This window comes from Jaculus jaculus, chromosome 9 (assembly GCF_020740685.1).
Source record: "Jaculus jaculus isolate mJacJac1 chromosome 9, mJacJac1.mat.Y.cur, whole genome shotgun sequence".
Classification (NCBI taxonomy): Eukaryota; Metazoa; Chordata; class Mammalia; order Rodentia; family Dipodidae; genus Jaculus; species Jaculus jaculus.
Genome location: NC_059110.1, coordinates 113,374,962 through 113,397,498, shown reverse-complemented (window position 1 = coordinate 113,397,498; position 22,537 = coordinate 113,374,962). Strand labels below are relative to the sequence as shown.

Below are 22,537 nucleotides of genomic sequence, written 5' to 3'. Positions count from 1 at the left end.
CCCCTTGTGCATCTGGCTAACGTGGGACCTGGGGAACCGAGCCTCGAACCGGGGTCCTTAGGCTTCACAGGCAAGCGCTTAACTGCTAAGCCATCTCTCCAGCCCCATAGACTGCTTCTTTATCACACAAATATACTGATTTTTTTCAATAAGTATGATTAAAATGTTGAAGAATAGCCAAATGTTAGATCAAGCTTGTGTCTTTTGAAAGCAATCCAGTTTGATTACGATCAAATACTTATGGCTTAAATTTGAATTATATCTTATTTCGGATATCTATGAACATCAAATTTCCAAATCTCACTGTATTCCTACTACATTCTCCAATCAAGTGTAATATCAGTCTTTGAATGGATCTCCACCCATTGTGGCTCAATTTGGATTTGTGGCTCATGTGTTCATTTTCTGAAGTTTCTCATGCCCATGTGATACAGTAGTATGCTACTGCAGAGCTGGGCATGGGTAGTAGTAGTGTTTTTTTTTTTTTTTTTTTAAAGTTATTTACTAGAGAAAGAGGGAGAGGGAAGGAGAAAGAAAGATAATGGGCATACAGGGCCTCTAGCCACTGCAAATGAACTCCAGATGCATGTGCCACCATGGGTCTTTAGGCTTTGGAGACAAGCAATTTAATGGCTAAGCCATTGCTCCAGCCCCAGTAGTGTTTTTCACTAAGTGTACATGGATAAGTCCATGAGTCCTTTCTAGAACACATACCATAAAGGGAAGAAACACAACTAAATTGATGAGACTCATTCTGTACTTGTAAAGAAGAAAATAGAGCCCAGACCAATTTTACTGAAGTGAATTCTGGTCTTTTCTACAATATTTCACTGTTCCGGAGAATCAAGTGAAGGTGTCCTTTTAGCTCACAACTCCAATTGTATGAAGAGAAACTTGGCCTTAGGTTATATGCCAGCCAAGCTCATTGTAAAGAAGATAGGGAAGAAGTGTCATTGCTAAAAACAACCAAGAAGTTGGTGATGTCATATTACCACCTGATCTCAAAACATATGAAATATGAGAGCTCCCATATCTTTTGAAAGATAGGATTGCCCTTCTGAAAGAAATAGTTTGACTTTCAAAGAGATGCTAGAAGAAACTCTGAGTTCTTAAAAGTATACTTTGACTTATGTGACAGTTAAGACCATGGTTGTCTCTGAAATGTCTGTCAGAAAGGAATAAAATGAAAGTGTTTCTATTCTTTGACACCAATCTTAATCTGTTATTCCCTAGGAACTGTGGCTCCAATGACAAAACCAAGATACCATTGAGCATGAAGGAAGGTTTGTAGTTTTTGCTCTTTGTTTGGTTTTCTGAGGTAGGGTCTCAATCTAGCCCAGGCTGACCTGGAATTCACTATGTAGTCTCAGGGTGGCCTCGAACTCTTAGCAATCCTCCTACCTTTGCCTCCCGAGTACTGGGATTAAAGGTGTGCAGAAAGAGAGAGAGAGAGAGAGAGAGAGAGAGAGAGAGAGAGAGAGAGAGAGAGAGAGAGGGAGGGAGGGAGGGGGGGAGGGAAAGCATTCTAGGGCCTATAGCTGCTGCAAATGAACTCCAGATCCACCTTGTGAATCTTTATGTAGGTACTGGGAATCAAGTTCTGGTCATTAGGCTTTGCAGTAAAGCACCTTAACTACTGAGCAATCTTTCCAGCCTGAAGGTTTAGATAATAAGGAGAAGGGAGACATTATGGCAAACTAGGTCCCCATGCAAATGGAGTCTGAGTGGTCTTGAGGCTGAGTGAAGGAAAGGGTGGATATCAGATAGTGAGTAGGAATATGTCCTTAAGCTTTTCAGGGTGGGAAGAGGTTCCAAGCAGGAGGCGTCTGCTCCTTTGCTTTATTCGTCAAGGGAGCTGGTTTGAGCTGGGCTTGGACGAGGAATGGACCAAGATGACATTGCCAGGCAGAAATTTCATTAGTCATGTGCTACAAGGGGTGGTAATGAATCTGGGGATGAAGAGGGCAGCTCAGCGTCCTTTAGGATTGAAACTTGCCTTGCCTGATTCCCTCCTGCACAGCTTCCCAGGACTAGTCAGAGTTCTGGATGTCTGTCTGGTTAGCTTAGCAGCTGTCAAGTGTGAAACACAACTCTGGTTACCAAAAAGGATTGCTTTCAAGGATTTGAGAGGACTTTAAAAAATATTTAAAAAAAACTATTTTTGTTTATTTATTAATTTAGAGAGAGAGAGACATGAAGAGGCAGATACATAGAGAGAGGAAGTGAGTATGGGCATGCAGGGTCTCCTGCCACATCACATCAGCTCTAGACACATGTGCTACATTGTGTATCTGGCTTTATGTGGGTCCTGGGGAATCTGACCAATGCCTTTATACTTTGCAAGCAAGCGCCTTTAACTGCTGAGTATCTCTCCAGCCCTCAACAGGATTTTAACTGGTAGCAAAGTTGACATGAATAAGTTATAATGAGCGCCATTGGGACTGTACATCCAGGCCTTACAGGACAGGCAGTCAAGAGAGTTCAGAGCATCTTTGGAGAGAAGAACTTAGTCAAATAGGTAGGATCAGAACCGACCTGTGCAAATGCAACTTCCAGTGAAGGATGCCTTTAGATTATCAGAGCAGACATCACCTGCTTGAGGCGCTTGTGAAGATGAATGTGTATGTTTCAAAGATCATTGGCGGTGACGTGGGGAACTTCGAGAGGAAGGAGTCACGCCTGTAGCGCGGGTAGTAGCCAGCGCAGAGCTGCCCGGGGGAAGGACAGTGTTCTTTGGTTTTCTGATTTATTTTGTCCTGGTTACTTGAGTTATCACCAGTGATTGGAATATCCTTTGGCTTTAGAATAATTGCAGGATTGGAATATTGTGTGGATCTGTTATAAGAAAAAGAATGAGCAGATGTATTGATGATGATGTAGGGAAACTGGGTTCCTTATACACTGGAAGGAATATAAAACGGAGTGAACAAGTATGGGAGATATAATGGGGTTTCTTCAAGAAAAAGCTGAAAACTAAAATGCTATACGATCCCACAGCAAAAGTCCAAATTAATTAAAATCATATTTTCAATTTAAATCCTGTGTACATTCATTGTGCATATCAATAGCCTTGATAGACATTTTATTTCGAGTATATCATATACTTAGCATTCACCCCTCCCTGCCCTCCTCTTTCTCTCTTCATCCCTCCTATTAATTATATCCTTTCTTCTCATAGTCTCACTTCTTCTTTTATGTACACACACACACACACATTTAAAAATGTGTAATTCAGGGTTCACAAATGAAAGAACACATGTAATTTTTTGTTTGACATACTTCTTTTTTTATTTTCATTTTTAATTATTTTTGGAGAGAAAGAGAGAATTGGCAAGCCAGGGAATCAGCCACTGCAACCAAATCCCAGATGCTTGCACCACCTAGTAGGCATGTGCAATCTTTTTTTTTTTTTTTTCGAGGTAGGGTCTCACTCTGGCTCAGGCTGACCTGGAATTCACTATGTAGTCTCAGGGTGGCCTCGAACTCTCGGAGATCCTCCTACCTCTGCCTCCCGAGTGCTGGGATTAAAGGCGTGCGCCACCACACCCGGCTTTTTTTTTTTTTTTTATTAATTAGCTTTGTATTCAGCAAATACAGGCAGTTTGGTACCATTATTAGGCTCATCTGTGACTTACCCCCTCCCCTTGGTCCCTCCTTGTTGAGGTATATGGATCATGCATTGTGGAGTTAGCCCTCAGTTATGGGTAGGATAAATGTCTCTGCATATCATGACCCAACATGCGGCTCTGACATTCTTTCTGCCCCCTCTTTTACAAAATTTCCCTGAGCCATGTTGGGTTCATTTTTGGTCTGCTTCAGTGATGAGGTGTTGGGACCTCTGGGTCTCTGGCTCTCTGATTTTGTAGGACTTGATTTTTCTCTGTGTTGATCTCCTTCTCCTTGTGCTGGTATCCGGTTCACCAGGAAAATAGCTCCCTTGCTTGTTTTGCCAATTTCTCTTAGTTTCAGCCCGGGCCTTTTTGAGGTATGATGGGGTGGCTCTCTCCTTAGGATCTACAACTATCTGAAAAAGAGAAGCAAATTCTCCAATGGAGAGTAAGTTAGTACCAGGACAAATGAGATAACTCTTACTTTTTTTTAATAGAGAATTTAATAGGTGTAGGCCCTCTTGTAGCCCATGATTGATGGTAGCTTGATAATGGAGAGTGGGCTTATGTTTGGATATGGTTCTGACTTGGTTCCTAGCTCCAGCTATGGCTCTCATACCACTGAGGGGATCAGTTAGCCAAATCAAGAGCAGCTGGTTCCTCACCATGGCTGTGTGCCACCATCGCACTTGTGTGGGCATCACAACAGGTTATTTGCTGCTAAGTAGGTTAGATGCTTGAACAGATATTGGTCATTTTCCCCCAGTCGCCCATGTAGCACCTTCTGGCACTAGACACGCTGACTGTCTGGGGACTCTCTTTCAACTTCCAGCCATGCCATTCCATTTTGCATGTTGACCACATACAGTGTCTTCAGCAGTAGGGTCTTACCACTAACCTTTGGTGGGTCATCAAGTACTTGAACAGAAGGATGCGCAATCTTGCATTTGCCTCACCTTTGTGTGACTGGCTTACATCGCATCTGGAGAGTCAAACATGGGTCCATAGGCTTCACAGACAAGCACCTTAACCACTAACCAATCTCTCCAGCCTGATATACTTCTCAATATAATGATGTTCACTTGCATCTACTTTTCAGTATATAATACAGTTGAAATTGAAAACTGAAGAGATAATAGCATTGCCATGGTTTTGCTAGTCTTATTAACAATACACAAGATCTCCCTATCTCTATTTCTATCTGTCTCTCTCTCAAATAAAAATAAATTATGGTCTTGTCACACACAGCCAAACATACAAAAGTCGCCATGGAGGAAGGACAACTGTTTGCCCCTCCTCTGTCCACTTCACATGAGTAAATGATGATCAGAAAAGGAACAAGGCTGATGATGATTTCTAGAAATATTCCCTAATAATTATCCACAATTAACTGATTAAAGTATAATTCAAAAGGTTTCTAAAACTTAAGAAACAACTTCCTCCTGGGAGAACTTCCCCATGAACCACAGCAAACAAACAGCAACAAGGAAACATTCTCCTCATTGGTCCATCATGGGATGTCCAGGGTATAAAAGCCCCGGGATGGAAGGAGTTGTCAGAATCTGGGAAACTCACCTGTGACCAGGAACCCACCCTCCACATCTGACACCATGACCCACTCCTGCTGCTCCCCTTGCTGCCAGCCCACCTGCTGCAGGACCACCTGCTGCAGGACCACCTGCTGGAAGCCCACCTGTGTGTCCAGCTGCTGCAGCCCACCTTTTTGCCAGCCCAGCTGTGGTGGGTCCAGCTGCTGCCAGCCCAGCTGTTGTCAAACCACCTGCTGCAGGACCTCCTTCCAACCCACCTGTGTCAGCAGCTGCTGCCGCACACCCTGCTGCCAGCCCTGCTGCTGTGTGTCCAGCTGCTGCCAGCCCAGCTGCTGTGAGTCCAGCTGCTGCCAGCCCAGCTGTTGTCAATCCAGCTGCTGCCAGCCCCGGTGCTGTGAGTCCAGCTGCTGCCAGCCTTGCTGCCGCCCAAGCTGCAGCAGTACCTGCTGCCAGCCAGCTTGCTCCGGACCCGTGTACTGCACCAGAACCTGCTATTACCCCACAAGTGTCTGTGTGCCTGGCTGTCTGTCGCAAGGCTGTGGATCCAGCTGCTGTGAGCCCTGCAGCTGTTAACGATTCCAACTGTCCACTAACCAACTCAAGTCCTCCAACAAAATCACTCTCCTAGCTTTGCCATCATTAACCACCAGCTGTCTGTCCTCTTGTCCTACAGGATCTTGAGTGCTCGGTAGGGGAAACTGTGCTTTGTCAGCCTTTCCTCTCATGACCTGACCTCCATCTACTCTTGACCTTCAGTTGTGTTCTCAGAATCTGAAAAATAATCTTTGTCTTTTTTTTTGCAGAAACCTAAAAAAGCAATCAAACAAAAACTTAGATGTTCTTTCTTAACTCTCTAAATGATAAAAGATGTATATTTCCTCCACACTTCTCTTCACTATTGCATCCTCTTTAAATTGTCCTCCTGGTTCCATGGATTCTCTTGAATAAATCTGCATTTGTCCCCTGACAAATCTGGATGATCCTGTGTTTTTGTGTGTGTGTGTTTTTTTTTTTCCTCACAAACTTTTCTTCTTAAAAGCTTCTATTTCTGACTGTTTTCCACTTCTGTTACCCCCAGGGAGTTCCACAATAGCTTCACAGGGTATTTAGAATCAGGAGTATATTCAGCAAGCAGTGGACATGAGAAGTTACTTATTCAATGTCATCTGACCAGCAAGCATGTCTCATGTCACCTCACAGGTGCTGTATTTCACATCTTACTCCAAGAGGTAACAGCTGAGCACCGAGAAGTCTGTGCCTGTCTCTGGCCTCTGTGACGGGGGAGGCTTGACACTTCCATGTGCAAGGTACACATCAGTGCACCAATGAAGTGACCGACAGAAAGCTGTCAGCTGTCAGAGCTATGATAGGCATGAGGGTGACTGTCCAAGAGGAGACGCAGGCAGATATTCCGAACACTGATCCCCAAAGCGCACATGGAACACTTGGGATTTGCAGGCTGGTGCTCATGCAGGATGCACCTCTAAACTCTAAAACAGCGAAAACTTCTTAGAGCAAATCATCAAAGGAAAGTGAGATTCTAGAACCAGGTCATCCCCCTTTGCTAAACGACTACAAGTGGGGAGGCCTGTGGTCTTCCTAATTTTTGCGGAGCCTGCCATGTAACAGCCTGCTGACCACTCTCACTTCTGCTGCTTCATGGAGGAGCAGTGGGTAAGATTACGTATTGCTATCTATTGAACATGCGCCTCGTAGAGACCCACGCTTTACACATAGCATCTCATTCGCAAATGTCCCTCATAACAAATCTTCCTGAACCCATTTCAAAGTAGAGTGCATTGAACCCAAGAAGACAGCATCACAACATGCATCAACTTGCACAGCCCACAGACAGCTGTTGTGGCACCTGGAAACAGCCTGTTTCTACTGGCCTGTGTTATTTATAATGTACTGAAGACATTCCTCTGTAGTAAAAATTAAAATATCATGCACATAAAAGTGAGTGATACAAGCTAGGCATTGTGGCTCATGCCTTTAATCCCAGCACTCAGGAGGCAGAGGTAGGAGGATCGCTGTGAGTTTGAGGCCAGCCTGAGAGTACATAGTGAATTCCAGGTCAGCCTGGAATAGAGTGGGACCCTACCTCAAAAAAAAAAACAAAAAAAAAGTGCACTGGAGAGATGGCTTAACAGTTAAGTGCTTGCCTGTAAAGCCTAAGGACCCTGGTTCAAGGCTTGATTCCCCAGGACCCACATTAGCCAGATGCACAAGGGGGCTCATGCATCTGGAGTTCGTTTGCAGTGGTTGGAGGCCCTGGTGCGCCCATTCTCTCTTTCTTTCTGCCTCTTTCACTCTCTTTCTGTCGTTCTCAAATAAATAAATAAAATTTTTAAAAAGTGAGTGGTACAAATTAATGGAGAGTAAACAGTACACCATTTTTTAAAAATTTATTTATTTATTTATTTATTTGAGAGCGACAGACACAGAGAGAAAGACAGATAGAGGGAGAGAGAGAGAGATGTTGCGGACTGACTCTCGGGGAGATCAGGACCGAGGGAGAACAAGGGCAAAGGCTCAAGGAGAACTTGGGATTCGGCGAGGAAATGACAGACAGACACACTTTAAGTTGAATATGCTGCTGCAATTTACTGAAGGTTTCATGAAGGTTTTATACAGATTGAACAAGGAAACTTAGCAAGCCAATAAGTGATCTCAGAAATCATTAATCTAAACATTCTTAAGTATTGTTTTATTCTAAGCACCCATGTAATATTTATCAGGCAGGAAATGTACCCATTTTTTTTTTTTAAGGAGGACGTCTCGCACTACTGACCACAGCTTTACATGAATAGAAGCTTGGGGCAAGAGGTATAAGGTGAACAATAGGTTATTTATTTCGTATAAACCGAGCAGAGAGCCATCTCTTTCCACTTATTAGATTATTTATATAATCCTCATATTCATTATAAAAGTGTTTCTATCCAAAAGACCACCAATATTTTAAGGCTGGTTTAATGCTTTCCAGGAATTTTTTTCTTTCTTATCTAGAGTATAAGCACCAAGGCTTACGTGTCCTTGCTAAGCGTTTTATAAATGGAAGAGAATGCCATAGCCTCCTTTTCCCTTCATAACCTACCCATCTGTCACCGAATTCATCATATCCTCCCTCAGAAGGGAGTGGATCTAGGTATTTTCCAGCTCTGGGAGTCCACCTTGGTGGAGTCCACCATCTGCCTTTGATCAAGTACTGAACATACCCCCCAGGAAGCGTTCTGGTGGGAATGCCCAACTTTTATAACTTCTTTTTTGAAGAATCGTCATGCTTCTTATGAACATTACCGATTAACATTTCTATTGTCACTTTCTCAGGATCAGTATTGCCTTCAGTCATCATAAGCTGTTTCTACTCTACACCATCTAAAAACTGTCCTAGAGTTAATTTTTTATTCCTAGTAGAGTTATACATTTTCTCCATTGTCCTAATCATAGGAGGGGCACATTCAATACTCAGATGGTTCCTTGTACTTTGATTGTGTGCATGATTACCAGTAAGCGTAGCGTAGGACTAGCTGTTCTTTGACAAACAACCAGAAGAAAGCAGAAAAGAAATAAAGCACAGAAAATAGCCCACTGGCGCCAGCAATTAGGTCGTCGTGACTTCTTCTAGGCAGCAGGGACCATGACAGTAACTGACTGCCAAGGGGTCACCGGGGGCATCCCTCCGAGGAGTGCTGGCCCTCTGTCCTCAGCTCTCTTCCAGTGTAGAGGCATCTTTGCTACACAGGCGAGGTCGCCGTGGATGTAGCAGAGAGAATGGGCGCACCAGGCTTCCAGCCTCTGCAAACGAACTCCAGACATGTGCGCCCCTTGTGCATCTGGCTAATGTGGGACCTGGGGAACCGAGCCTTAGGCTTCACAGGCAAGCGCTTAACCGCTAAGCCATCTCTCCAGCCCAAGAGTACACTGTTGAATGATGACTGGGTAATTGAAGAAATCAAAAAGGAAATCAATAAATTCATAGACTCAAATGATGATGAGAACACAACTGTTGCAGTCCGGTTCGCATTGCTGGTAGAAATCACCCAACCAAGAGTAGCTTCTGGGAAAAAGAGGTTTATTTTGCCTTACAGGCTCAAGGGGAAGCTTCACGATGGCAGGGGAAAACGATGACATGAGCAGAGGGTGGACATCACCCCCTGGCCAACATAAGATGGACCATAGCAACAGGAGAATGTGCCAAACACTGGCATGGGGAAACTGGCTATAAAGCCCATAAGCCCGCCCCCAACAATACACTCCCTCCAGGAGGCATTAATTCCCAAATCTCCATCAGCTGGGAACCTAGCATTCAGAACACCTAAGTTTATGGGGGACACCTGACTCAAACCACTGCAACAACATATCAAAACCTTTGGGACACAATAAAGGCAGGCCTAAAAGGGAAATTTATAGCTCTAAGTGCCTCTATTAAGAAATTAGGCAGTTCACAAGTAAACAATTTATTGCTTCACCTTAAGCATTGGAAAAAGAATAACAAGGCAAACCAAAAATCAGTAGATGGGAAGAAATAATAAAGATTAGTGCAAAAATTAATGAAATAGAAACAAAAAAAAATCAAAGAAGCAATGAAACAAAGTGTTGGTTCTTTGAAAAGATAAATAAGCTTTATAAACCCTTAGCAAATCTGATCAGAAGAAAAAAAGAAGAGATAAAAATTAATAAATTATAGATGAAAAAGTCACCATAACAACAGATACCAATGAAATTCAGAAAATAATAAGGATGTTCTTCAAGAATATATATGCAACTGTGTTTGAAAATCTGAAAGAAATGATTTCCTTGATTTATGTGACCAACCAAAATTAAATCAAGATGAGATAAATCATTTAAATAGACCTATAAGTAGTACAGAGATCCAAGCAGTTATAAAATGTCTCCCAACCAAAAAAAGTCCAGGCCCAGATGGATTCACTGATTAATCTTAGCAGACCTTCTTGGAAAAACTAATGCCACTGGTTCTCAAACGTTTTCCATATATTAGAAAAGGAAGAAATTCTATCGAACTCCTTCTACAAAGCCAGCATCACTTGGATACCAAAATCAGACAGAGACAGTACAAAATAAAAGACAATTATAGACCAGTCTCCCTCATGAATATAGATGCAAAAATTTTCAAAAAATATTGGCAAACAGAACACAAGAATATAAAAATATAAAAACCAATGTCAAAAAGATCATTCACCCTGGCCAAGTAGGCTTCATCCCAGAGATTTATGGATGGTTCAACATATGCAAATTGATAAGTGTAACACACTACATAAATAGGCTGAAAGACAAATGTCACACAAGCAAGCATCTCCATAGATGCAAAAAAAGCATCTGACAAAATCCAACATCCCTTCATGGTAAAAGTCCTACAGAAACTGAGAATAGAAGGAACACATCTCAATGTAATAAAGGCTATTTATGACAAACCTATAGCCAACATAATATGAAATGGGGAAAACTTGATGCTTTTCCACTAAAGTCAGGAAAAAGACAAGAGTGTCCATTGTACCCACTCTAAGTTAATATAGTACTAGAAGTCTTAGCTATAGCAATAAGACAAGGGATACAAGTTGGAAAGGATGAGATCAAATTATCATTATTTGCAGATGATATGATTCTATATATATAAAGGACTCCAAAGACTCTACCAGCAAACTGTTAGAGCTGATAAAAATTTTAGCAATGTAGCCGGGCACAAAATAAATACACAGAAATCAGTAGCTTTTCTTTATATTAACAGCAAACATGTGGAGGATGAAATCCGGAAATCACTCCCATTCACAGTTGCCTCAAAAAATACATAAATAAAGTACCTTGGAATACATCTAACCAAGGAAGTAAAGAATCTCTACAATGAGAATTTAAAAATACTCAAGCAATAACTTATAGAAGACACTAGAAAATGAAAAGACATCCCATGTGCTTGAACTGAAAGAATCAGCATTGTGAAAATGTCAATCTTACCAAAAGCAATCTACACATTTAATGCAATACTGTTAAAAATACCAATGACATTCTTCACAGAAATAGAAGAAACAATCCTAAATTAATTTGAAAGCATAAAAAATCCCCTCAAATAGCCAAAACAATTTTGAACAACAAAAATATGGCTGGCAATATCACCATACGTGATTTTAAGCTATATTATAAAGCCATAGCAACAAAAACAGCATGGTACTGGCACAAAGACAGACACATAGATCAATGGAACAGAATAGAGTGCACAGATGTTAAGCCAGGCAGATAATAGCCATCTGAAAAATGCCAAAAAAAAAAATTCCTTGGAGAAAAGAGAGCCTCTTTAACAACTGGTGCTGGAAAAACTGGATATCTATATGTAGAAGGATGAAAATAGATCCTTGTCTCTCTCTATGCACGATAATCAAGTCTAAATGAATCAGGGACCTCAATATTAAACCTGAAACTCTGAAATTGCTAGAGGAAAATTAGGGGAAACCCTTCAACATATTGGCAAAGGCAATGACTTTCTGAATATAACCCCAATTACTCAGGAAATAGAACCAGTAATCAACCACTGGGATCTCATGAAATTAGAAAGCTTTTGTGCAGCAAAGGACACTGAATAGAGCAAAGAAACAACCTGCAGAATGGGAGAATATCTTTGCCAGTTATATACCTGACAGAGGATTAATATCTAGAATATATAAAAGGACCTCCGAAAACTAAATAAGAAATCAATCCATTTAAAAATTGGGCTATGGAACTAAATAGAGAATTCTCAAAAGAAGAAATGCAGATGACGTATGAATATCTAATAAAGTGTTCTAAATACTTAGCCATAAGGGAAATGCAAATAAAAAGTACTTTGAGATTCCACCTCACTCCTCTAAGAATGGCTATCATCAAGAAAACAAATGACAATAAATGTGGGTAAGGATGCAGAAGAAGGGGAACCCTTCTGCACTGTTGGTGGGAATGTAAATGGGTATAGCCATTGTGGATATCAGTGTGGAGGTTCCTGAGACAACTAAAAATAGATTTATCATACAACCCAGCTATAGCACTCCTAGGCATATATCCTAAGGACTCTTCTCACTACCTTAGAGATACTTGCTCAACCGTGTATTCACAATAGCTAGGAAATGGAACCAGCCTAGATGTCCATTTACACAATGGTGGTTTATTCAGCTGTAAAGAAAAATTAAATTATGAAATTTGCAGGGAAATGGATGGATCTGAAAAGGATTATACTAAGTGAGACAACCTAGTCCCAGAAAGCCAAACTTTTCATGTTTTCTTTCATATGTGCATCCTAGTTACAAATGTTCAGACTCGTGTGTGAGTTGGAGTAAAAATCAGTAGCAGAGGCCAGTAAGCTAGCAAAGGGCTATAAGGGAGGGAGGAGAGGGTGGACTTAAGGGGATGGTACTGTATATTTGTAAGTAGATGGACAGATTACTGTGGTTGGAATGGCCTAAGTGAGGTCAGGGAAAGAGATTGAGTAAAAGTAATGTTGGGGGAGAGATAATCAAAATCCAGGATTGTGAATAAGCCACATGATACCCTACCTTTTTGGAAAATGACATACACAGAATCCATAGATTAAAAAAATTCAGTGGGTGGTATTGGATATCTTCCATTGAGCTTTTGGCCAGGGAAGTTCTTGATGCCCTCAAATTACTACAGGCCATTGCCAAGGCTCTTGGTTTCCCACCAAGAATGGATGATAAGACCCTATTGCTGAAAACTCCATGAGCCTGGGCTTCAAGGTCACAGAGAAATTAAACTGGCAGACCAGCTGACAGAAAGCTTGAAAAAGCTGCACTGCATGCAGCCTTATGGGAGACAGAAGCCATCAGTGGTGAAAATAGCGGACACAGCAAGCCCCAGGTTTGACCAACCAGGCTAAACTAGCCAATGTGTGCAATAGTGGCATGTCTGTTCTGGGGGAAACCAACTGCTCTCTAATTGGACTGCAGGCCCACTCCGTGGTAGGGAATACATACTTGGCACTGAAAACCTAATCAAAAAGCTATGGTGTGGGAGGTCATGAGCATTAGGGGTGTGAAGCCTGCTCTTGTCTGGCTAAATGCATATATTTTGCTCACCAAACTGCCCTGTAAGCACTTAACTTAATATTCATACCCATACATTAATGCTACTCTCGCTTTTGGTTACAGAAGCTTCTCTTTTCAGGTGGCAGTGAATACTAGGATGACCCAAAAGGCACCATAGTGCTGAGATGATGTGACAGAGGAATGTTCAGCATTAAAACATCTCTATCACACCTTCCAAGGTTCAGGTTCCATTGCAGAAGAGGAAGCAGAAAGAATTTTAGAGCCAAGGAAGGGTAGGGCTGCTTACAATACAATAGACAAGACAGAAACTGGCCTTGATATCCATGACTTCACAGTGCTTAGCACTATCTTCACAAGACCCACATAATAGGAGGAAAAGATGTCAAAATTAAAATAAAAGAGAGACTAATGGAGAGAGGAAGGGGATATGATTGGGTGTATAGATGTGAAGGGGAAAGTGGGGGAGGAGAGGGAATTATCATGGTTTATTTTCTGTAAGTATTGAAGCTGTCAATAAAAAGGAAAAAAAGTAAGTGATAGTTATTTTTTTAAATTTTCTTATCTGATTGTATGAAGTCTGGAGGAGAGAGAGAGAGACCGAGAGAGGAAAGAGACTGGTGTACAGCCGGCTCCTCACAATTGAAATATTCCCTCCTGAAGTGAGGAGGGAGTCAAGATCAAGAAGTCTGGGAGTTCTCAAAGGAAGAAATACGAATGGCATATAAGCATCTAAAAAAATGTTCTACGTCACTAGTCATCAGGGAAATGCAGATTAAAACTACATTGAGATTCCATCTCACTCCTGTCAGATTGGCCACCATCATGAAAACAAATGATCATAAATGTTGGCGGGGATGTGGAAAAAAAGGAACCCTTCTGCACTGCTGGTGGGAATGCAATCTGGTCCAGCCATTGTGGAAAACAGTGTGGAGGTTCCTAAAACAGCTAGAGATTGATCTACCATATGACCCAGCTATAGCACTCCTAGGCATATATCCAAAGGACTCATCTCATTTCCTTAGAAGTACATGCTCAACCATGTTTATTGCTGCTCAATTTATAATAGCTGGGAAATGGAACCAGCCTAGATGTCCCTCAACAGATGAGTGGATAATGAAGATGTGGTACATTTATACAATGGAGTTCTACTCAGCGGTAAAGAAAAATGAAGTTATGAAATTTGCAGAAAAATGGATGGACCTGGAAAGTATTATACTAAGTGAGGTAACCCAGGCCCAGAAAGCCAAGCGCCACATGTTCTCTCTCATATGTGGATCCTAGCTACAGATGACTGGGCTTCTGTGTGAGAATAAAAATATTTAGTAGCAGAGGCCAGTAAGTTGAAAAGGAGACATAAAGGGTGGAGAAAGGAAGGGAGGAGGATACTTAATAGGTTGATATTGTATATATGTAATTACAATGATTGTAATGGGGAGGTAATATGATGGAGAATGGAATTTCAAATGGGAAAGTGTGGGGGTGGGGAGGGAGGGAATTACCAGGGGATATATTTTATAATCATGGAAAATGTTAATAAAAATTAAAAAAAAAAAAAAAAGAAGTCTGGGAGACTTGAAACTGAGAAGGTCACAAGACCAATCCAGGGGGTATTAGGAATGACAAAGAACTGAAGGGCAGACTTGATAGATCAACATTTACTAGAAATTGCAACATTCCCTCCTGGAGCAGGGAAGGAAGTTCAGGAGACTCAAGAAGTCCACAAGTCTGGGGAAAGGTTACAAGACCCCTGCCTCAGGTTATATAAAGGGAAACTTTGGGACAAAACTCTGAGTGAGCTGCCTGCAGGTTATGCACTGTGCTCCAGAGACGCAGCTTCCAAGAGCAATTGTCTGCGCTGGGGCGGGCTTTTCAGCGATGCAGCTGCCTTTGTGTCCTCCACTGCTCCCGGAGTCAGCCCTTCACCCTGCTCCGTAAGTAACCCCAATAAACTCATTGGTTCACCAAAACAGGTATTTGTGCATTTGTACTTAAAAAAAATACATTTATTTATTTATTTGAGAAAGAGGCGGGGGGCGGAGAGAATGGGGGCCCGCTAAGGCATTTGCCTGCAAAGCCCAAGGCTGGATTCCCCAGGACTCAGGTTAGCCAGATGCACAAGGGGGCGCACGCATCTGGAGTTCATTTGCGGTAGCTGGAGGCCCTGCCTTGCCCATTTTCTCTCTCTCTCTCCCTCTCTTTCTCTGTTAAATAAATAAATAAATAAATAAGAGAGAGAAAGGAAGAGAGGGGAAGAAAATGGGGGCGCCAGGGCCTCTAGCTACTGAAAAAAACTCCAGATGCATGTGTCCTCTTATGCATCTGGCTTCTGTGGGTCCTGGAGAATCAAACCAAGATCCTTTGGCTTTGTAAGCAAATGCTTTAACCACTAAGTCATCTCTTCAGCCCTTCATTTGTACTTTGATCTGTCAACTGAACCCCATCTAGGGTGAGAAGATGTATGTTTGTGTCTCCCCAGGGAAGAAAAGTTTCTTGCGACAGAGACAGAAAGAAAGAAGTTACATAATTTTTAGATTCAAAGGCCATTTTTGGTCAGTAAGTAGATATGCTCTCCTCCCAGGTGGCAGTCACTGAACTGGGAAGAGTGTGGTATGAACAATTCTCAAGAATTAGCATGTATTAAGTTGAGAAAGAGCATGGAAAGAAACTGCCCTCTTGAAAGTGAAGAAGGCAAGAATTCCATGCTTATGGGATGATTCTGATGGAAGAAACACACAGAACTTGTCCACATTAACTCCAGTGATCCGTTTACTGTGCAGAATAGATGGCATGAAGGAGATGGTAGCAAAAATACGTACACATGAAACTTTCTAGAAAAAGGACTTAAGTATGTTAACTAATGTTCACCAAGAACTGCTGTCACTGGATTTCAGAAAGCTGCAGTGGATATTCAGCCACTGAATTCTGATTCCCAACTCCAGAGATAGATACTATTTGTCTTGAAGAGCAAATGAATGAAGTGTAAGGCTGCAGAGGAATAACCGTGAATCTGTGGAAAGGCAGGTATCTGCAAGAAGCCATTTTACAACTCTCCATTGGAAAAGGGCAGGATGCGTGAGGGTGAGTCCTGTGACTAAGATTTGGCTTCTAAGCTTCTCATGTTCAAGATTTGGTCTGCACTAAATGAGAATCATTCAAAAATAAAGTGGAGAACAAAAAACTTATGTCTTTAACGTAATGGATGTTATAATAGTTTTTGTTGCTGTTCTTGTTTCATTGCTGGTTAAGAGAAAACATTTCCTTCAGGTTTAATGTCTTAAAATTAAGATCTCCAGGCATGGTGGCACACAACTTTAATCCCAGCACTTGGGGAGTAGAGGTAGGAGGATCACCATGAGTTCAAGGCCACCCTGAGACTACATAGTGAATTCCGGGCCTGCTGGACTAGAGCAAGATGCTATTTTGAAAAAAAAAAAAAAAAAAAAAAAGCAAGATCTGTAAAGGTAATGTACATTCATTTTCTTGTTTTCTAATTCTGTCACATATTTATAGAGCACAACCTATGAATCTGCTAACATAGCGATCTTGGGTATAGAGATAAGATATAATAGGTAGAAAATGTTTTGGAAAAAAAAGATCACCAATTAATAATGGATAGAGTCTGGCAAAAAATTACAAATTGGTAAACCTTTCCAAAAAAAAAAAAAAATCAACTTCTCCAGCAACAATAGTGTCTCCCCCTACTTCTAGAGTTTATGACCTTCCAGCCATAAGTTTTGGATTAGGATTTTGTAACAGAGATGAATTCTTTCCCATAGCATGGGTCTCAGACCCAATCAGGGAGCAGTCACATCCAAAAGAGTTTTTCATACTGAGGCCTTGACCTCAGTCAACACTGCTAAATACCTGCATGTCTAGCAGAAGCAGCTATAGCAAAGGAGCGTCTGTATGGCTGGGTCCACACAGAGCTCCTGTCCCTGGCGCCATGGCTGCTGAGTTCATGACCTACTGTGAAAGTACTACAGGATGTGAGGTGAAGACTGAACGCATTATCCCAAATTCTTAGAAGCTGTTCAGTGCATCCCATGTGGGAGAGTCGTTGGTGGCCACTGATGTGAGGCACTGCAAGAGAACAAATGCTGGTCCCACGTCCTGCCCCATCTACACAATTCTTTACTATTTCTTCCCACATTGCTTCTGTCGAGACTCAAACCAATCAACCAAAACTTTACATTCACTTATGTCTTATATATGAACATACTATAATTTGATCACATTCCCATTTCATTGTTCTCTTTTGTCCCCTCTCCCTACCTCCATGGGCCCAATACCGTGCAGGTCTAGCGCAAGTAGTGACAGCCACTGTGAAGTGATGTATGCAGCAATCTCCGGGTGTCCATTAAAAACCATTCCAGGGCTGGAAAGAAGGGTGAGTGGTTAAGGCGCTTGCCTGCAAAACCTAAGAACCCAGGTTCCATGCTCCAGGTCCCACATAAGCCAGATGCACAAGGTGGCGCATGCATCTTGAGTTCGTTTGCAGTGGCTGGAGGCCCTGGTACACCCATCCTTTCTCTCTCTCTCTCCCCCTTCTCTGTCTCAAGTAAATAAATAAAATAGATAAATAAAATGTTAAAAATCATCCCAAAGCATTGCTCCCCATTTGATGGCTCTTACATTCTTTCTGTCCCCTCTTTCACAGTGTTCCCTGAGCCTTGGAAGGCATCAGAGAGATGTCTCATTTAGTGTTGAGCACTCAACTGTCACTGCTTGTTAGAACTTCGATGAGTTTTGAGACATCACAGTATCACTGACATCCGCACAAAGCTTCTTTGACCCAAACTGAGCAGAACTAGGCTATGAGCATAAACCTAAAGCTTCAGAGTGCTGTATGACGGGCAAACATACCTGCTGTTGCCAAACAGTAGTAGCATTATAATCTTAAATATTTTATTTTTATACTAATATGTATGTTACAATTTAAATTTTCAATTTTTGTGTATCATAAATATGGAATAATTAATGTACATGCATTGCTCTTTTTTTTTTTAATTTTTATTTATTTATTTGAGAGCGACAGACACAGAGAGAAAGACAGATAGAGGGAGAGAGAGAGAATGGGCACGCCAGGGCTTCCAGCCTCTGCAAACGAACTCCAGATGCGTGCACCCCCTTGTGCATCTGGCTAATGTGGGATCTGGGGAACCGAGCCTTGAACCGGGGTCCTTAGGCTTCACAGGCAAGTGCTTAACCACTAAGCCATCTCTCCAGCCCCCATGCATTGCTCTTGTATGCAAAATTGCTTGTTGTTTTGTTGAACAGTTTATCAGTGAGGTTTGGGCAAGGATTTTAAATGAACTATCATGACTATCATAGATATAATGGAATGAAAAAAAGTAAAAACATGTTATCATGGATGATCGAGGTGGGCAAAACCTATTGTCAAAATAGAAAAGGAAATAGTTTAAAAGAAGAAGGGCTCCAGTGGGAGGAGGGATGAGGAGGGGGTACAAAATAAAGTAACAAGATGGTATTATGAACAAAATACATTATATACATGGATGAAAATTGCCAATAAAAAGTTAAAAGCCAATTTTCCTTAGTTTCAGTTAGGGCCCTTTTGAGGTATGATGGGGTGGCTCTCTCCTTAGGATCTGCATCTATCTGAAAAAGAGAAGCAGATTCTCCAACAGAGAGTAAGTTAGCACCAGGACAAATGAGATAGCCCTTACTTTTTTATAGAGAGTTTAATAGGTGCAGGCCCTCTTGTAGCCCATGAACCGGATACCAGCACAAGGGGGAAGGAGACCAACACAGAGAAAAATCAACTCCTACCAAATCAGAGAGCCAGAGCCCCAGAGGCCCCCAACACCTCATCACTGAAGCAGATCAAAAATGAACCCCACAAGGCTCAGGGAAATTTTGCGGAAGAGGGGGCGGAAAGAATGTCAGAGCCACATGTTGGGTCATGATATGCAGAGACATTTATCATACCAATAACTGTGGGCTAACCCCACAATGCACGACCCATATACCTTATCAAGAAGGGGCAAATGGGGAGGGGGTAGGTCACAGATGAGCCTAATAATGGTACCAAATTGCCTGTACTTGCAGAATAGAAAACTAAAAAAAAAAAAAAAAAAAGTTAAAAGCTAGGGCTGGCGGGAAGATAGAGACTAGATCTCCATTTCTAACACTGCACAAAAGTCAACTCAGAAAGGATAAAATCTTGATATAAGACCTCAAACCTTGAAACAACATTTTGTGAAATACTTCAATACATTGGCATGGGCCAAAAAAAAAAAATTAAATAGCATTGCACTATCTCAGGAAATAGCAAGAAATGACTAATGGAACAGCATCAGTTAAATATCTCTGTGCAGATTAGAAAGCCACGACCAGGGTAAAGAGAACATCTACAAACTGGGAGAGAATCTTTGCCAGCTATTCATCCAACACAAAAGCTAACATCAAAAGGGAAAGTAATCAATCCATAAATGATGCTATAATCTGAATAAATTTCAAAAAGAGGCTTTACAAGTGGCCAATAAATAGATAAAATAGGTTTGACATCTTTGGCCACCAGGGAAATGCAAAAATCAAAATTGCAAGAAAATTCCATCTCATCCCAGTCATCCATGGCTGTCAGCAAGGAAACAAACAAGAAATCCATGACCTTGCAGTGTCTGATGCTACCTACACTAGACCATCATAAGAGGAGGAAAAGATCATGACATCAAAATAAAAGAGAGACTGATTGAGAGAGAGAGAGGATACAATGGAGAGTGGAGTATCAAAGGGGAAAATGGGGGGAGGGAGGGCCTTACTATGGAATATTGTTTACAATCATGGAAGTTGTCAATAAAAATAAATAAAATAATTAATGAAAAAAAAGAAATGCTGAGGATATAGGTAGGGAAGCCCTATGCTTTGTTGAAGTAATTTAAAATAGACCCTGTGGAAAAGAGATCGGAGGTTCCACAAAAGGCTAAAATTAGGACTATTACTTGATTCAGCTATATCTATCCTAAGAATATATCCCAAGGAATCAAAAATCAGCATCCATAGAGAAACACCTATCACACATGGCTCACAGCACTCTTCATAGTAACCAGGACACGGGATCTGCCTGCGAGCCCATTCATGGGTTTAATAGATAAAATAGAGTTTATACATAAATCATGAAGTATTGTTTGGCCATAAAAGAACCAAAATGATTTCACTTTTTATGTAGGTAAGTGGATGTGAAGTAAAATAAGCCAGATACAGAGATATAACTATCTCATTTTTTTTGTTTGTTTTTTTTGAGGTTGGGTTTCACTCTAGTTCATACTGACCTGGAATTCACTATGTAATCTCAGGGTGGCCATGGACTCATGACCTCTGCCTCCTGAGTGCAGGGATTAAGGCGTGCGCAACCATGTCAGGCTCAGGTTTTTTTTTTTTTTTTCTTATTTGTGGAAATGAGAGAAAATGGATAACATGATTATAAAAGAGGGTTTCACTGGAGGGAGGAGATTGGGGAAATGTCCGAAAAAGGCATAGTGGGGGTTATTAGTAGGAGAATAAGATCACAGTACTCCATATGCATATATGAAAATGTCAAAGAAATATATTATTTCATAATTTGTGTACAGTAACAAAACAAACCTTCTTCTGTATATCATAATCAATAAAGACAAACTTTTAAATTACAACATGTAGTAGCATAAAATAATACATAAAAGAACAAATCTATTAAGAGATGGCCAAAACTTCTACAAAGAGAGAAAATGTCAACATTTCAGGGGAGAACTGTATAAGTAAGTTTTCACAGAGCTATACAAACAATAGAAATGTTTACATATATTCAACAAAGGTCCTTTACAAAAACATTTGTACTATCATTAATTTTAATTGTCCCAAGCTATAAACAAGCCATATTTTTCTAGATGATAATCAACAAATTCACTGTGCCACATTCATTCAGTGGGAGATAACAGGGCAATGAAAGTGAACAAAACACAGGTAATTATAGTGATGAATTTAACAGTGATAATATGCTCAGAAAGATGTAAATTCTAATTTTTATTTCCAATACAGGTAACGAAGCCAAAAGTGGCAGAGAGGGTGAGAGAGTAACCCTTGCAGAGTCATTAGGGAGAGGACATGATGTGAAGGACTTCAGTGAATTTTTACTTCTTACTCTATTAATAATGGCATGGTTCTCTAAATTTTGTGATATGCTCTCTATTCATTTAGCTAATAATTTGCATCTTAAAATTTTTTTTGTTACTTTTTATTTATTTACTTGAGAGCGACAGAGAAAGAGGGGGAGAGAGAGAGAGAATGGGCATGCCAGGGCTTCCAACCACTGCAAACGAACTCCAGATGTGTGTACCTCCTTGTGCATCTGGCTAATGTGCCTTGAACTGAGGTCCTTAGGCTTCGCAGGCAAGCGCTTAACCACTAAGCCATCTCTCTAGTCCCAATTTGCATCTTTTTAAAAAGCATGGCAGACCTACAAATGTTTTAAATATATCCTCATAGATAAATGAATTATCAAATCAGCCAATCTTAATTTCATCAATAAATACAAAGGAGAGTGAGAAATGAATAGGAATAGTGAGGAGAGAACAAAACAGAAATTCAGAGAGACAATAGGATACACAGGAAAAAGAAAAGGAAAAACCACCCACCTAGGGTCACTGAATCTGCTGGTTAGCAGAAGAGATGCCCATTGAGCCTGCTTGCCACGGCCTGCAGCAGCTGTGTGGAAAAGGCGCGGTACGCTCCTCACACTGAGGCCCTCAGCGGGGATGAAGTCAGGGGTCACGTTCACCCAAAAAGCTGCTGATGTCCTTTTCCTCACACGGGCTTCCAGACGTCTGCTCTAGTTCACTCTGCTATGCAGGGAACTGCCCAATATCCACTGTCTTTAAAACATACAAATGAAGCTGCTGGTTCAGACAGGTGCCTGGATTATTCTGGAGTCAGGGTTTGCGGGAATAGGGAAAAATCACAAGCTCGTCAGATCATCACTGTGAACATAGCACCCTCGAGCCCATCTCCAGGGACATTTACTAATCTTAGTATATGTAAAGGAACCCAATAGTAGAAAAACTACATTGCTGCTCTCAGGACAGCAGGGGAATCACATGACCAGAGGATGGTCAGAGCTGCCTATAAGCTGATGGTGAGACCCCTCCCTTGTAGTTAAAATGTTCTTATGAGTTACCATGGAAGACACAGATTAAATATGCAAAAGATTTGAAATAGTAGGGAAGAACTACTTCCTTCATAAACACAAATTAAATGTGAAAAATGAGGTAAGGAACAAGGAAGAGTCCTACTGATTGGTTCAAACCACGGAAGACTGATATATAAAAAGCTCAGA

General features: G+C 41.2%; 1 protein-coding gene and 1 pseudogene across 1 annotated transcript; one reads left to right on the top strand and one right to left on the bottom strand.

Moving 5' to 3' along the window:
• Positions 1-22,537, bottom strand: part of LOC105943823 — a 34,523-nt pseudogene that overhangs the window by 6,201 nt on the left and 5,785 nt on the right.
• LOC123463469 (keratin-associated protein 9-1-like) lies at positions 5,219-5,731 on the top strand. The gene has a single exon (XM_045159254.1). It carries the CDS (start codon positions 5,219-5,221, stop codon positions 5,729-5,731), a length of 513 nt encoding a protein of 170 aa, XP_045015189.1.

What these genes read in the sequence shown, in the direction of transcription:
- LOC123463469 (XM_045159254.1), top strand. Translation starts at nt 5,219, where the DNA reads ATGACCCACTCCTGCTGCTCCCCTTGCTGCCAGCCCACCTGCTGCAGG.